General features: G+C 40.0%; 2 protein-coding genes across 2 annotated transcripts; both read right to left on the reverse strand.

The window, feature by feature from the left end:
- Positions 1 to 4,447: 4,447 nt before the first annotated feature.
- LOC142969376 (cell adhesion molecule CEACAM6-like) lies at positions 4,448 to 10,288 on the reverse strand. Its single transcript, XM_076109245.1, has 7 exons — positions 10,188 to 10,288; positions 9,120 to 9,446; positions 8,466 to 8,741; positions 7,711 to 7,977; positions 6,821 to 6,941; positions 6,333 to 6,517; positions 4,448 to 6,177 (listed from the first exon to the last, which is right to left on the reverse strand). Exons 1-6 carry the CDS (start codon positions 10,255 to 10,257, stop codon positions 6,394 to 6,396), a joined length of 1,185 nt encoding a protein of 394 aa, XP_075965360.1. The 5' UTR covers positions 10,258 to 10,288; the 3' UTR covers positions 4,448 to 6,177; positions 6,333 to 6,393.
- An 880-nt stretch (positions 10,289 to 11,168) lies between these two features.
- LOC142969379 (nectin-4-like) lies at positions 11,169 to 15,365 on the reverse strand. The gene is made up of 6 exons (XM_076109249.1): positions 15,266 to 15,365; positions 14,237 to 14,563; positions 14,027 to 14,126; positions 13,689 to 13,723; positions 13,539 to 13,577; positions 11,169 to 13,383 (listed from the first exon to the last, which is right to left on the reverse strand). Exons 1-5 carry the CDS (start codon positions 15,333 to 15,335, stop codon positions 13,549 to 13,551), a joined length of 561 nt encoding a protein of 186 aa, XP_075965364.1. The 5' UTR covers positions 15,336 to 15,365; the 3' UTR covers positions 11,169 to 13,383; positions 13,539 to 13,548.
- Between the last annotated feature and the right edge of the window lie 311 nt (positions 15,366 to 15,676).

Raw genomic sequence — 15,676 nt, forward strand, 5'->3', positions numbered from 1 at the left:
GGGTGAGTGGGCTGCAGAGAGTGACTGTGACGGTGATGTTACTGAGGAACATTTGTGCTGCTGAGAGAGACGCTGCTTCTTTCCACAGGTGAAATTCATCGGAGAACAAAAGAGGGAGAGTTGGAGGGAAAAAAAACTCTGCAAGGTCAGCCAATAGAAAATGAAGCAACCTTTAAAAGGAGAATGAAAGAGGTTAAACTGTGACCTCCAGATTGGGCTTGAGGCCTACAGATACAGAACTGGCTACAAGCACGCTGTGAGATGTCCGTCTGTTTGGCTTCTGTACTCAACTCTGAAGATCAGTTCAGTTCGGACAAATCTGAGTGGAAATGCACATGACCAGATGATGGTTTCTACTGGCCTCCGTTTCCTTCCTCACTCTCGCTCTCACTTCACCTTTTAGATTGGAGTGCGCTGGTTTTTCCTCCACAGACACTTCCCTCCACTACGCCTCTGGTAAAATGAAGCCTTGTCGGAGGACATACTGTATCCGTATGTGATTTAAAACAGCAACTAAAAGACTTTCAGAGAATTATTTCCCGGTTTTTCTTTTTCTTTTATTGCCTCTCTTGTTTTGTTACCATTGTTCTGAGTGGGAATTACAGAGTTAAATACAGACTACGTGTGACAATATGGTGAATTATAACATAATAATGACACTTGACTTGCGGCTAATTGTGTTCAAGAGTTTTGTGTCCCTCCCTGTGACCCATAGCTGCTTTTTGGATGGTATCAGGGAAGGTGCATGGAGCTACTTCAAGACAACATAATGACAAACGGTAGCAGAGGAAACTGTCTGCCTTCCTTTACACTGTGCGTCTGTGCGTTTGTAAAAATGTGTCCTTCCTTTAAGTCTGTAATTACTCAAGTGAGGAGAACCATGTTCCCAGAAACAGCACTCCTCTACAAAATGTTAAATGATCAGACAGCCACAAAAAGAGGAGAAAGAGCAAGAGGCTTTGAAATGTGAAATTAATGTCCCTCGTTATCCTGAGTAACACTTGCCGAGCCTTTACTTCACCTCTGTTCACACAGCGTAGAAGAGATAGAAAGACAGGGCGAGGCCGAGACAAAGAGGCAAGATAGAGAAGAACAGAAACAGAGGAGATAGAAAGAGGCAGAGAGTGAAAAGGACACTACTGAATTTGAATGAGAAATCCCAAACTGAACTACTTCCATGATTAGATCTGTCCTGATCTGTTAATTCTGGGCATATTTTAAGGGGATTGTTAATGCGCCAGCAGACTGTAGCTCCAGCTTCTTCCCGTCTCTCTGTTTAGCAGACAGACTTGGCCGTCCGCAGAAGAGGCTCCTGCCAGAGTGATAGACTCAACACAGCCTTGTCAATACTGTCTCAAGCTTTTGATGGCCTAATTACTCCCCTCGGTGTCTGGGTCTCATTCAGGAGGGGGTTGAACACAGGGAAACATGCTGATAAAAAGATTGAGAAGAAATGCATGTTTTTCACTCTGGCTCAGAAGGGAACCATGGTCTTTTTTAATTATGTTGGTAATGTTACAGCCCTACTGTTGTGTGAAACTCCCAACTAAAACTAAACACCACAGTATATTAGCTATGGTGCATAAAGGGAATACACTTTTGGATTTGCTTATTTTAGGCCTTTAATTTTCAAATTGTGGACACTTTATCTCCCATCTCCCCACTGCTTTCACAGCAATTCATTCTAGTATAATTACAAATAGCATTAAGAATAAGGCATACGTTCTTTATTTTTCTTACTGGCAACAAATCCAATGGAAAGACCAAAACCAACGATGAATTGATCTGATCTGACTGATAAGTAGCCAAAGCCTCATATAAAGTATATATTTGTTGCCTCATTAATGAGACCAAAGTGGCTGAGTGCCACAAACAGGCTGCGGAAGTCGGAAAGTATTGAGAGGCCAACACGTTCTCACTCCCAACTCGTCAAATAACGACAGTTGGTTAGGGAGCCTGATACACACCGACGCACAGAGGCACCCTTTAGCGTCTGTATGAGTCACACAGCTGTTCATGTCTATGTGAAACTAAAAGTAAACATCGACAATTTTGTCACATGAGTCGTTTGTCACGGGACTTCCTGTGAAGATGGAAGTTTATTTTGAAAAGACACCTTGCATGTCACAAGTGGCTCTGACACGCTGAGAAGTGTCGCTAGAGGGGTACCCAGAGCGCCGCAGTTTGAAGGTCAGGAGCACTGATTAAACGTCTGCGTTTGAGGAGTTGGGAGTGATGAATGTGTTGGAGAGACACACCAACACATTAGTGGTTTTGGTCTTTTCATGAGATTTGTTGACAAGAAAATAATACAATATTGTCAGCCTTATCCTTGAAGAAGAAAACAACTGAATGTGATGAAACCACCAGGCTGCACCATCACCTCTACAGCAATTTTATTAATCCAAATTAAATTCTGCTTCTTGCTTCCATTGATTGTTTAGAATCACAGCACAACAGATCAGTTTTAGGTCCGGAGTAAAAGATTAAGCTGTGATTTGTTACTGCAGCATTCTTTCCCTTTAGTTTACTCTAATCAGATCTGATGACTTTCATGTGCTGCAGCTGTGCTTCTCTGTTGTACAACCTCTCTGTGGAACGGTCCCCTCAAAAGTAAATGTCCTGATTTTTTTGCATTCATTGCATAGATTATATATATATTTTTTATATGAAATCATTATCAAAGCATTTTCTGCAATGCAGGTCGTAGACTCATCAGTGTCTCAGTATTTATTGAATCATTTGTCTAATAGTGATTCACTACTTACTGAACTGGGGGGGGAGGGGGGGTTATAAGCACCTTTTGATACCTTGCTCTAAAAACGTCTTTCTGAGATCTTGCTGAGATCCAAGATTCGAGTGTTGGCTGATGCAATGTTTTCAATAAGATATAACTGAATTCCCATCATCCTGTTCAGTGTCAGTGTTTTCTTACTGTTCACAGCTGATTTTATGAATGTAATACTTTCCGGCGGCTGATTCTCAAAAGTCAGTGTTCCTGTACGTATCAATAGATTTGTTGCCCCTGAGTATCAAATGTAAAAGGAATTTGTACCACAGTCCCCGTCTCCTAAAGCCTTTTCGACTCCTATGAGTCTGCTACCAGCTGCAAGAGCTACATGCTCTCAGCTCAGATCTCACCAAACAGCAGGAAAACAATCCCTCACTGGCTTCCCACCCATCCATATTCAGCAGTAATACAAAGTGTGTGACATAACATGCAAACCCACCAGTTCACCTCTTTACAAATCCCGCGAAAAAAAAATATATACCGGCATTGTTGTCAGGGCAAACATTGCATTGCTGTATAAAGTTATGCATTTTGCAGTGAAACAGATTTGTCGACACAGTTGTGCTTCAGATAATGAATGATAACATTGTTTGCACACATTATGCCGTGTCTCTGAATGACTGCTGTCAAGCCGACGCAGGCCTGGATTTGATGCGTCTCTTTCTCTCCGTTTACTTCTGCCTTTGTGTTCAGAATGCTGACAAGGCAACAGGAGCGAGCCCCTTACCACAGGAAGTCACAGTATACACTCGCACACACTCACACAAACAAACACAGCCGTCCGCAACATCTTCCTTTCTTATTTCCTCGTTGTCTAAAGGTTGGGAAACCCTCTGGTTGTTTTTAAATTCGTCTCTTTTTTGTCTCTTCTTCGGTTGGTTCTGTGTGTGAATTCACAAAAATTCACAAATGTGACAGCACCACAGAGCCAATAAGTGGTCAACAGCTGAAAGCATTTATTAGCTGCCAAAAGCATTATTGTGGAGAGGCACGAGGAGGGTACAAACCCTAAGAAAGCAAGATATTGCCAGTGTGAATAATTGCTATTATGAAGGGAAGGGAGGGTCACAAAACAAATCAGTTGGCGTGTCTGAACAGTCGCTCCATAAAACAAACCTTTTTGTTCAATTTTATGTTTTTTTTTCTTTGGTATTTTTTCACATTTCTATACTAGTGCTAAATGGATTATCAAAACTGATGATGAATATTATGATTACATTGTTATTATTCCTATTGAAGACCAAGAGGTTCTACGGTGTGATTGTGGGTGATGGGTGGGGGATGGGTGGTGTTGGGACGAAGGTGCAATGATGTTCTTCAGTGAGATCGCCCTGTTGTTCAAACCTATAGACACAAACTTCTTTTGGAATAAAAATATTCAAACAGCACTTTTCCTCTTCCTTACTGATAGGGAAACGCTGCCGTAATGCCAGGTGTGGAGGAAGTACTCAGATCTTTTACTCAAGTAAAAGTGCCACTACAATAATGTAACAGTGAAAGCGTAGAGGTATTATTAGCAAAATGTACTGCAAAAATTCAAGTATTCATTCTGCAGAAAAATGGCTTTTACTCGCTTCAAACAACATTTGTCGTATCGTTCTTGTTTCCTGTCATGATAGAGCTCTACAGCACATACGGAAAAAGAGAAACCAAACATTTGGTGAGCTCTGTGAAAATCTGCAGCTTTATTAAGCAATAGCCGCAAACAAAATCAAGTTCTGCTTTAAAGCAAATGTAGAGACAGTTTACAGAACTGTTTTTTCTGTATGTTTTGCCACAAGTATGATTTAATGTGTTTATCAAGCAACAGGACTGAGTAATCTCACAAAGCATTACACCGATTATAAACACAACTGAATGACTGACTTACAACAGAAAACAGATGTAATTGAACAACAAATTCAAAAAAGGTGATACCAGCCCTTTTAGTTTTTTACACATCAGAAAAGATGTACTTTTGTTCTCTCGAGTCCTGACGGCACAAATGGTAATTGTAATCAAATGTCTTAAGCACTGAATGTCAACATAAAATAAATGAAACAACACAAAACATGAAAAATAAAAGAAATTAAGGATGTTTTTACACAGCAAAAAACGGATGCTGCTCTGAGATGTTCTGACAGCACAGAGGGAGTCCTACTGTCGAGTTCTTCTTGACTGGCTCTCTGTCCCTCTCTCCAGACCCGGCTCATCTCCCCCTGCAGACCACGTACTCTCCTCCAGCTCCCCAGACCTGCCATTCCCTACCTGTCCACCAGATGCCCTCGGACCTTCCCACCGGTCCCACTCACCTGACTCATTCACCTGCTCACCTGTTTCCACTTTCCCTAATCAGCCCTGCAGTACATATATCAGCCTCTTTTCCCCAGGAAGTTGTTAGTCAGTGTTGTGCTTCATACGTTTGCGTCCCTTCTCCTGGGATTTTTTTACATCTCCTGTGCAACCTGAAACTTGTACCTGGCCTCCCCCTTTTTCCTTCCTTAAACCAGTTTCCTGTGGATCATCAGTTACTTCTGTTTGGACTTCTTACCAGTGACATAATCCATAACAAGCATAATCAGTACCGGGGCCCCTCAACTCAGGAACGACCTGCTGGAGATCAGGTAGGCCGACTGTCTTTGTTTACATCTCTCTTAGAAACAGGATACGCTGGTAACTATAATCTAAAATAAAGAAAATAAAGTAGTAATCTTTTTTTAAGGATCTTTTCCTGAACCTGGCCAAGTAGTTTTGTTACCTATACAGGCTCTGCACTGCAGGTGCTTGCGCAGGCTCACCGGTCGCTCCTGTTGTTGGATATTTGTAGAAGAAGGCACGAAAAAAGAGAAATCACTTTTCGGAAGATAAATGAACGGTATGAGGATAAGTTGCATTGTCCAAAAGCTAATAAAAACACACAAATGAACCACACTGTTTCGTTGGTTGACGTGTTCCCACGTTAAGAATGATTATAAACATTATTTATTTTGAGTCAATCTCACACACACGCACACAGACATGCTGCTGTAAATACTCGCTAATGTGTATTAATCCTCAGCTGAAAATATTTTACCAACAAATGCAATGTTTACTTATGTTTGAGTAACGTTTGCTAAAAAAAAAAAAAATTGTTTTGTGTCTTTCTGATTTCTTGACAATCACAAAATATAGAATAACACAGGCCTTGTTATTAATTTAAGTAGCAGTTGAATAACGTGTATCAGGATGTGATAAGAAGTTTACTAAAAGGAAGTTAAATGCAAGTTGCAGAATAGCATCTTTAAGAGTAAGTACAGTAAAAGCCAACCATCCCTCTGAAGCACTTGACATCTCCGGGATGCTGTGTGTTCGTCATTGGATGGAGGTGTACCATCTCTGGATGATTTGAGCTTGACCTCCGAGTAGACCTTATGTATATGTGAGAGAGAGTGTTTTAAGGATGATACTTTAGTGCTATGTGATTCCCATCAAGTCGAATTGTTAAAAACAAATGCACAAAACGATCTAAAAATCAATTCAACTACAATTTAAAGATGTCGCCTCAAACCAACTCCAAGCTCACCTTGTCTCTTTCACTCACACATCACTAGGTCGCCTGCATCTGAAACACAGCCAGGCTTTTGTTAAGGGAACTGAAAACAAGAGATGTGGCTCAATATGGTGCTGTTGAGAAATAGAAAGAACAGGAACTTGTTTTGGGGATTTTTCTCACCAGTGCAGACACGGTGCCTGACCAAAGCCTTACGTCTGAGGAAAGAAAATAGTTCTTAGTCCTTTTGCTCATGACTCTGAAGTAAATTTTCTTCCAATTCGTTAAGACCCTTTAAAGTACAAGTGCTTTCACAAACCGATGAACAACAGCTTCTCTTTACAATTTTGAATGGACTGAATGTAAAATGAGCTTAATCTATTGTCTGCAGTGATACAGTAGTAGAGGATAAAAATGTTATTAATCGAAAATGTTAACATACTAATATAATCTCATGCAGCCTCTTGGTCAAGGAGTTTATTTTCAGCAGCTCATACCGTATACTCCTAATACACACCTACCTTATTCTGATGATGATGGAGTAAGTTGTGACCAGCATGGTCACGAATACTCCAGCAGCAATCATTCTGGGTAATATCAGCATCGCTCCTGGGATGATCGTCAAACCATCTGAGAGTCTTTCTTCAGATCATGTTGTGATAGAAAAGCTTACTTTGTTTATCATATACTATCTGTTGTTTAGTGCAATATTTAACCAGTGTTTGCTAACCTTACCTTGTTTATTTGACCTAATCAGCCATGACCACATTCACCTTGTAAACACAACAGTTAAACTTGCAAGTTAATGCCTGACAATCAAACTGAATGGCAGTTTCATTATCAATCACTCCAAAGCAAATGTAAGATGTGAAAGGAGATAAAGTCTGTGATCAGACTAGATAACTGTAAAGATTTTGCACAGCTCATTTCAGAGAGAGGGCGTTCCTATAAGCTGTTCCACAAATGCAGATACACGCACACATCCCAGATGGTGAAAGCCTGATTCAATGGCAGGAAATCCTGCAGTAAAAGTTTCTATTCCAGCATTTGCAACAACGGTCTACACTGCAAAGCAACACAATAAAAGGAAGACAGACTTCTCAAAAAGAGTCTAAAAGACTCCGAGAATAAATGTAATTAGTCACGACAATATAGACAAAGTGTTTTAGACATGGTGGGCCTTTTGCTAACCTCTTTAGGTTGTTGTCTGGAATGATCTTGTGACGTCACAATAATCTAGCTACTGTCTAATGGGAGGGGCTTAGCACAGAGAAGGGAGAGCTGCAGGAGGAGGGCTGTATTTGCAACAGAAAACTGCATACCCCAGCTTTAAGAAAGCTTCCTCTGATACCATCACCCCTTCTTTTTTGTATCCATATTTCTTTGAACAAAACATTTCATTGAAACTTACTCAGTACAGAGATGGCTGCAGGCTGAGAATTTATAGATCTCTGAGTTCTGCTGTTAAAGGCTTGACAGCTGTAGTTCCAACTCTTACTCTCCTGAATGTTCATCAGTCTGAGCTCTGGTCCAGTATCAGACAGCAGATCTCCATTCAGAAACCACGTATATTGGGCATCAGGTGTGGAGTCAGCTGAACAGGTCAGGGTGATGTTTGATCCTTCCTCATAGTGTTCTTGTGACGGAGATATTGTCAGATTAATATTATCTGGGCCATCTGCATGTAGAGGAAAACAGCAAAAATGTAGTATGCACAACTGCATTATTATATATCAAGTCACCAGAAATGTAACAGAACAAGCCTGCAATGAACAATTTATGAATGAAACCATCTGTACAATACTCTTGTTGGCATTGTGCTGTAGTTTGATTGATTCTATAAGGTTGAAAAATGTGTCAGGTCTCCATTCAGAAACCACTGAAACAGGGCAGGAGGTCTGGAGACCGCTGAGCACATCAGGCTGATGTCTGACCCTTCATCATAGTATTCTTGTGGCGGAGATATTGTCAGATTAACATTTTCTGGGCCATCTACAGTGTGCGGCATATGAGTAGTAGAAAAACAAAACAGAAGAATCACCAAAAGAATGTTCTACGTGACATGCAGCTTCTCTCAGTGTGAAGCCTCATTATACTGAAACATCAACTTTGAAGCATGCATATAGTGCAGGATAACGAGTCTGCACATATAAGTCAATAACTCACAGTTGATGGAGAGGTTTACTGGACCACTGGTGCCATTGCTTACAGGATTAGACACTTGACACCTGAATGGTCCCTGGTCATAGCGCGTCACACTGACTATAGTGAGAGTGGAGCCTCCATCAGTGAGCTGAACTCTGTCACTTTCTGTAATCTCAGAGCTGCCGTTCAGCCAGAGGAAAGAGAGGAAGGATCGAGAGGAGGAGCAGGACAGACGGACAGTACTGTACTCCAACATGTCTGTTGTGTTTGAAGTCACCATGACATTGGCAACACCCGCTGTGGGTGAAAAACATTGTGGTTTTACTGACCACCTTTCAGGGCCAAGGGCACATTGTTCAGTAGAGTGGAGCAATGTGGAGAGTGAATATGAATCCCATTTTAATGATACCATGATAAATGATAATGATTAGATGTTAAAGGTCTGTATGCGACTTGGACATACTTGGACTCTGTCACTTTCTGTAATCTCAGAGCTGCCGTTCAGCCATGTCGTGTTAAAGGAGTAGTTAGATTTTACATTAATTTGTTTAATTTATTTATTTTCAAGAGAGACTTGGCCAAGAGGTCAGTTTAACATTTCACTTTCTTTTCAAGAGCTAGATGAGAGGAGTGATGCCACACTCATGATGTGAGAGTGGTATTTGTGATACTCACCTTTAACTTGAAGGTTGGTGGTTCCTTCAAATGACCCACTAGGAAAGGCTGAAATCCTGCAGATGTAAGTCCCTGCATCTCTCATTTCCACATCTCGAATGATCAAAGATTGTTCTTCAATCTCCACTCTCTCCTTTAGAAACGATTCTACAACAAGAACTTCAAATTGACCATAAGAATACATTATGCTGATTTTCTTTCCATCTGGTTGTTCGAGCTCCCACTGAATATGAACAATGATATCTTCTGGTCTTGTGATGGCTTGGCATGGCAGAGTGACATCATCCCCGAGGTATCCCGTCACTTTGACTTCTTGTGCTTCAAGAACTGCCAAAAAATAAGGTGATATGGTTACAAGAGATTTCATTCATCAATCAAATTAAAAAAAATAAATTATTTGTAATTTCCCCTTTTTTATATTTAGACATGTATGGAGTCCTCCTGTTGTTTCTAAATTATTATTCAACACATGTTGTGTTAACAACATAACACAGCTTCTAAAAATTTTTTTTTTAAACTAATCTTTTTAAAAGGCTCTTCTACCTCAGGCACCACACTCTACTGTTCTCAAGTAAGCTACAAGTTTGCAGTAGGCTACTTTATTTTTGATAAAGAATTTTATTCCACTACATGAATCGGTGTGTTGGTTGAAGGTACGAGTTAAAATTAAGAAGATTGTACGTACAGAACATTATGTAGCTATGTCCTTATAAGCACCTTGTAAAATTCATTGCTATCGTGTGTGTGTGTGTGTGTGTGTGTGTGTGTGTGTGTGTGTGTGTGTGTGTGTGTGTGTGTGTGTGTGTGTGTGTGTGTGTGTGTGTGTGTGTGTGTGTGTGTGTGTGTGTGTGTGTGTGTGTGTGTGTGTGTGTGTGTGTGTGTGTGTGTGTGTGTGGTAAAAATATTCTCCGCCTCAACCAGCTTAAATACTAGTGGAACATTAACACGCAATCTAATGCATTAATTATAAAGCAGTGATATAACACTAGCTATTTCTTAAAGAGCAAATTTCACCTTTTGCTACCAATACGTACTGCACTTTCACTTATTTTAAACCTTTTGACTTACCTGGGATCATGATGTAAATGAGCCACGGAAGAACAAGCGGTGAAATGCTGCAAATTGTCACTGTGAACATTTTCAGATCGACGAAATAACACAAACTGTGCGTTACCTCGTCTTCCAACTGCAATATATAGCCGTCGGGATTTCCTGTATTTCGTTCCTCCCTGCTGCCATTAACAACCTTCAGTAGCACAGTGACCTCATGTGGCCAACTGATGATGATGATGATGATGATGTGCAGAGAAGTGCTCCTGTGTTGAATACAATTCAGGGATAACACCAGACAATGTATATGAAAATATATATAAATGTGGAATATGTTGAAGTTACAAATATGTTTTACTCATGGCTAATTTAGAAAATGCACTGAAGCTCTGCAGACCAGAATGTCAAAGTTAAACAAGTGGCTCAACTCTTTTCCATGTAAAGCATGTTTTTATTCCCCCAAACGTTTTCAGCTATCTTGCCTTCATCAGGGTGGTGTTTCCTTAACGCTCCATTATGGATGGGAGATAATTCCCATAAGCTTTCATAGAAAGCCTTCGGAGGAAAGGCACCGTCTGAGGTGAAACTAAACATCACTAGGATTCAAACTTGTGCACACAATAAGCTCAGGGTTAATGCAAAGGGAAGACTCTGTATAGGTTTTTTTTAGATCTTGGGTAAAACCTACAATGTAAATCAACAGCAACAATATGCTTTCACTGTATGTTTTATAAAACTTTCAGCTCTCCAAGCGGTAAAGATTCTTATGAATTACAAATTTGAATCTAATTAATTTCCAGTTAAGTTCATAATAACAGCAACAATGGCAATACTTCCTCTACCACTGCACTTTTAGGGCTTATTGAAACCGGTTTAACGAGTGTGGAAACAAATCTCCTCTTCCCGACACTCTCACAGCTGCTGGTGCTTCACACACATTCACCATCGTGTTTAACACGTTGTGCCATAAAGTGTTCCATCATAAAATCTTTCATTTTCAATTCCTTTTTTATTCAAGAATCAAACCATTTACATCAAGTTATCATCAAGGAGACTTCAGCCATTCATCACCACATCTGATGGACAACTGAGACAAAAACACACTTTTACACGACAACATAAAACAATTCATGTCGTCTGTATCAGAATGTAACTTGGCCAGATCTGGTGCTCCCCCCCCACCAGAGTCAGAAGGTGACTTAGTTGGCTTTTTAGTATCATGGATGGATTTACTGAACAGGCCTACCGGGCCCAGGCCCACAGGCTCTGTAAGAAGTGGCTGTTAAGATTTCTTGTTGGAAATTCAATCAAATTAAGTTGCTACAAAGAGAACACAGAACGACTACAAAGAGACACAAAAAGACCACAGATAAATAAAAAACCATAAAGACTCAACCGAGACTCAAAGTAAAATGATCTGCGTTAGACTGAGACCACCAGGCTGCACCATCACCTCTACAGCAATTTTATTAATCCAAATTAAATTCTGCTTCCTGCTTCCATTGATTGTTTAGAATCACAGCACAACAGATCAGTTTTAGGTCCGGAGTAAAAGATTAAGCTGTGATTTGTTACTGCAGCATTCTTTCCCTTTAGTTTACTCTAATCAGATCTGATGACTTTCATGTGCTGCAGCTGTGTTCTCTGTTGTACAACCTCTCTGTGGAACGGTCCCCTCAAAAGTAAATGTCCTGATTTTTTTGCATTCATTGCATAGATTATATATATATTTTTTATATGAAATTATTATCAAAGCATTTTCTGCAATGCAGGTCGTAGACTCATCAGTGTCTCAGTGTTTATTGAATCATTTGTCTAATAGTGATTCACTACTTACTGAACCGGGGGGGGGTTATAAGCACCTTTTGATACCTTGCTCTAAAAACGTCTTTCTGAGATCTTGCTGAGATCCAAGATTCGAGTGTTGGCTGATGCAATGTTTTCAATAAGATATAACTGAATTCCCATCATCCTGTTCAGTGTCAGTGTTTTCTTACTGTTCACAGCTGATTTTATGAATGTAATACTTACATTCAGTCCTGACGGCACAAATGGTAATTGTAATCAAATGTCTTAAGCACTGAATGTCAACATAAAAGAAATGAAACAACACAAAACATGAAAAATAAAAGAAATGAGCCTTTAAGGATGTTTTTACACAGCAAAAAACGGATGCTGCTCTGAGATGTTCTGACAGCACAGAGGGAGTCCTACTGTCGAGTTCTTCTTGACTGGCTCTCTGTCCCTCTCTCCAGACCCGGCTCATCTCCCCCTGCAGACCACGTACTCTCCTCCAGCTCCCCAGACCTGCCATTCCCTACCTGTCCACCAGATGCCCTCGGACATTCCCACCGGTCCCACTCACCTGACTCTCATTCACCTGCTCACCTGTTTCCACTTTCCCTAATCAGCCCTGCAGTACATATATCAGCCTCTTTTCCCCAGGAAGTTGTTAGTCAGTGTTGTGCTTCATACGTTTGCGTCCCTTCTCCTGGGATTTTTACATCTCCTGTGCAACCTGAAACTTGTACCTGGCCTCCCCCTTTTTCCTTCCTTAAACCAGTTTCCTGTGGATCATCAGTTACTTCTGTTTGGACTTCTTACCAGTGACATAATCCATAACAAGCATAATCAGTACCGGGGCCCCTCAACTCAGGAACGACCTGCTGGAGATCAGGTAGGCCGACTGTCTTTGTTTAAATCTCTCTTAGAAACAGGATACGCTGGTAACTATAATCTAAAATAAAGAAAATAAACTAGTAATCTTTTTTTAAGAATGATTTTAAACATTATTTATTTTGAGTCAATCTCACACACACGCACACAGACATGCTGCTGTAAATACTCGCTAATGTGTATTAATCCTCGACTGAAAATACTTTACCAACAAATGCAATGTTTACTTATGTTTGAGTAACGTTTGCTAAAAAAAAAATTGTTTTGTGTCTTTCTGATTTGTTGAAAATCACAAAATATAGAATAACACAGGCCTTGTTATTAATTTAAGTAGCAGTTGAATAACGTGTATCAGGATGTGATAAGAAGTTTACTAAAAGGAAGTTAAATGCAAGTTGCAGAATAGCATCTTTAAGAGTAAGTACAGTAAAAGCCAACCATCCCTCTGAAGCACTTGACATCTCCGGGATGCTGTGTGTTCGTCATTGGATGGAGGTGTACCATCTCTGGATGATTTGAGCTTGACCTCCGAGTAGACCTTATGTATATGTGAGAGAGAGTGTTTTAAGGATGATACTTTAGTGCTATGTGATTCCCATCAAGTCGAATTGTTAAAAACAAATGCACAAAACGATCTAAAAATCAATTCAACTACAATTTAAAGATGTCGCCTCAAACCAACTCCAAGCTCACCTTGTCTCTTTCACTCACACATCACTAGGTCGCCTGCATCTGAAACACAGACAGGCTTTTGTTAAGGGAACTGAAAACAAGAGATGTGGCTAAATATGGTGCTGTTGAGAAATAGAAAGAACAGGAACTTGTTTTGGGGATTTTTCTCACCAGTGCAGACACGGTGCCTGACCAAAGCCTTACGTCTGAGGAAAGAAAATAGTTCTTAGTCCTTTTGCTCATGACTCTGAAGTAAATTTTCTTCCAATTCGTTAAGACCCTTTAAAGTACAAGTGCTTTCACAAACCGATGAACAACAGCTTCTCTTTACAATTTTGAATGGACTGAATGTAAAATGAGCTTAATCTATTGTCTGCAGTGATACAGTAGTAGAGGATAAAAATGTTATAAATTGAAAATGTTAACATACTAATATAATCTCATGCAGCCTCTTGGTCAAGGAGTTTATTTTCAGCAGCTCATACCGTATACTCCTAATACACACCTACCTTATTCTGATGATGATGGAGTAAGTTGTGACCAGCATGGTCACTACTATCAGCACGAATACTCCAGCAGCAATCATTCTGGGTAATATCAGCATCGCTCCTGGGATGATCGTCAAACCAGTTTAAAAAACATTTCACTTTCTTGTCAAGAGCTAGATGAGAGGAGTGATGCCACACTCATGTTATGAGAGTGGTATTTGTGATACTCACCTTGAACATGAAGGTTGGTGGTTCCTTCAAATGACCCACGAGGAAAGACTGCAATGCTACAGATGTAAGTCCCTGCATCTCTCATTTCCACATCTCGAATGATCAAAGATTGTTCTTTAATCTTCACTCTCTCCTTTAGAAACGATTCTGCAACAGTAACTCCAAATCGACTATTAGAATAAATGATGTTGATTTTCTTTCCATCTGGTGGTTCGAGCTCCCACCGAACCTGATGAATTCTATCTTCTGGTCTTGTGATGGCTTGGCATGGCAGAGTGACATCATCCCCGAGGTATCCCGTCACTTTGACTTCTTGTGCTTCAAGAACTGCCAAAAAATAAGGTGATATGGTAACAGGAGATTTCATTCATCAAACTAAAAACTTAATTATTTGTAATTTCCTCTTTTTTATATTTAGACATGTATGGAGTCCTCCTGTTGTTTCTAAATTATTATTCAACACATGTTGTGTTAACAACATAACACAGCTTCTAAAAACTTTTTTTTTTAAACTAATCTTTTAAAAAGGCTCTTCTACCCCAGGCACCACACTCCCCCGTTTACACAGAAAGAATTCTTACATTTATTCAAGTACTGTTCTCAAGTAAGCTACAAGTTTGCAGTAGGCTACTTTATTTTTAGTAAACAATTTTATTCCACTACATGAATCGGTGTGTTGGTTGAAGGTACGAGTTAAAATTAAGAAGATTGTACAGAACATTATGTAGCTATGTCCTTATAAGCACCTTGTAAAATTGTGTGTGTGTGTGTGTGTGTGTGTGTGTGTGTGTGTGTGTGTGTGTGTGTGTGTGTGTGTGTGTGTGTGTGTGTGTGTGTGTGTGTGTGTGTGTGTGTGTTAAAAATATTCTCCGCCTCAACCAGCTTAAATACTAGTGGAACATTAACACGCAATCTAATGCATTAATTATAAAGCAGTGATATAACACTAGCTATTTCTTAAAGAGCAAATTTCACCTTTTGCTACCAATACGTACTGTACTGTCACTTATTTTAAACCTTTTGACTTACCTGGGATCATGATGTAAATGAGCCACGGAAGAACAAGCGGTGACATGCTGCAAATTGTCACTGTGAACATTTTCAGGTCGACGAAATAAAACAAACTATGCGTTACCTCGTCTTCCAACTGCAATATATAGCCGTCGGGATTTCCTGTATTTCGTTCCTCCCTGCTGCCATTACTAACCTTCAGTAGCACAGTGACCTCATGTGGCCAACTGATGATGATGATGATGATGATGATGTGCAGAGAAGTGCTCCTGTGTTGAATACAATTCAGGGATAACACCAGACAATGTATATGAAAATATATATAAATGTGGAATATGTTGAAGTTACAAATATGTTTTACTCATGGCTAATTTAGAAAATGCACTGAAGCTCTGCAGACCAGAATGTCAAAGTTAAACAAGTGGCTCA

Source organism: Anarhichas minor, unplaced genomic scaffold (assembly GCF_050575085.1).
Source record: "Anarhichas minor isolate MPS153535 unplaced genomic scaffold, ASM5057508v1 ptg000041l, whole genome shotgun sequence".
NCBI lineage: Eukaryota > Metazoa > Chordata > Actinopteri > Perciformes > Anarhichadidae > Anarhichas > Anarhichas minor.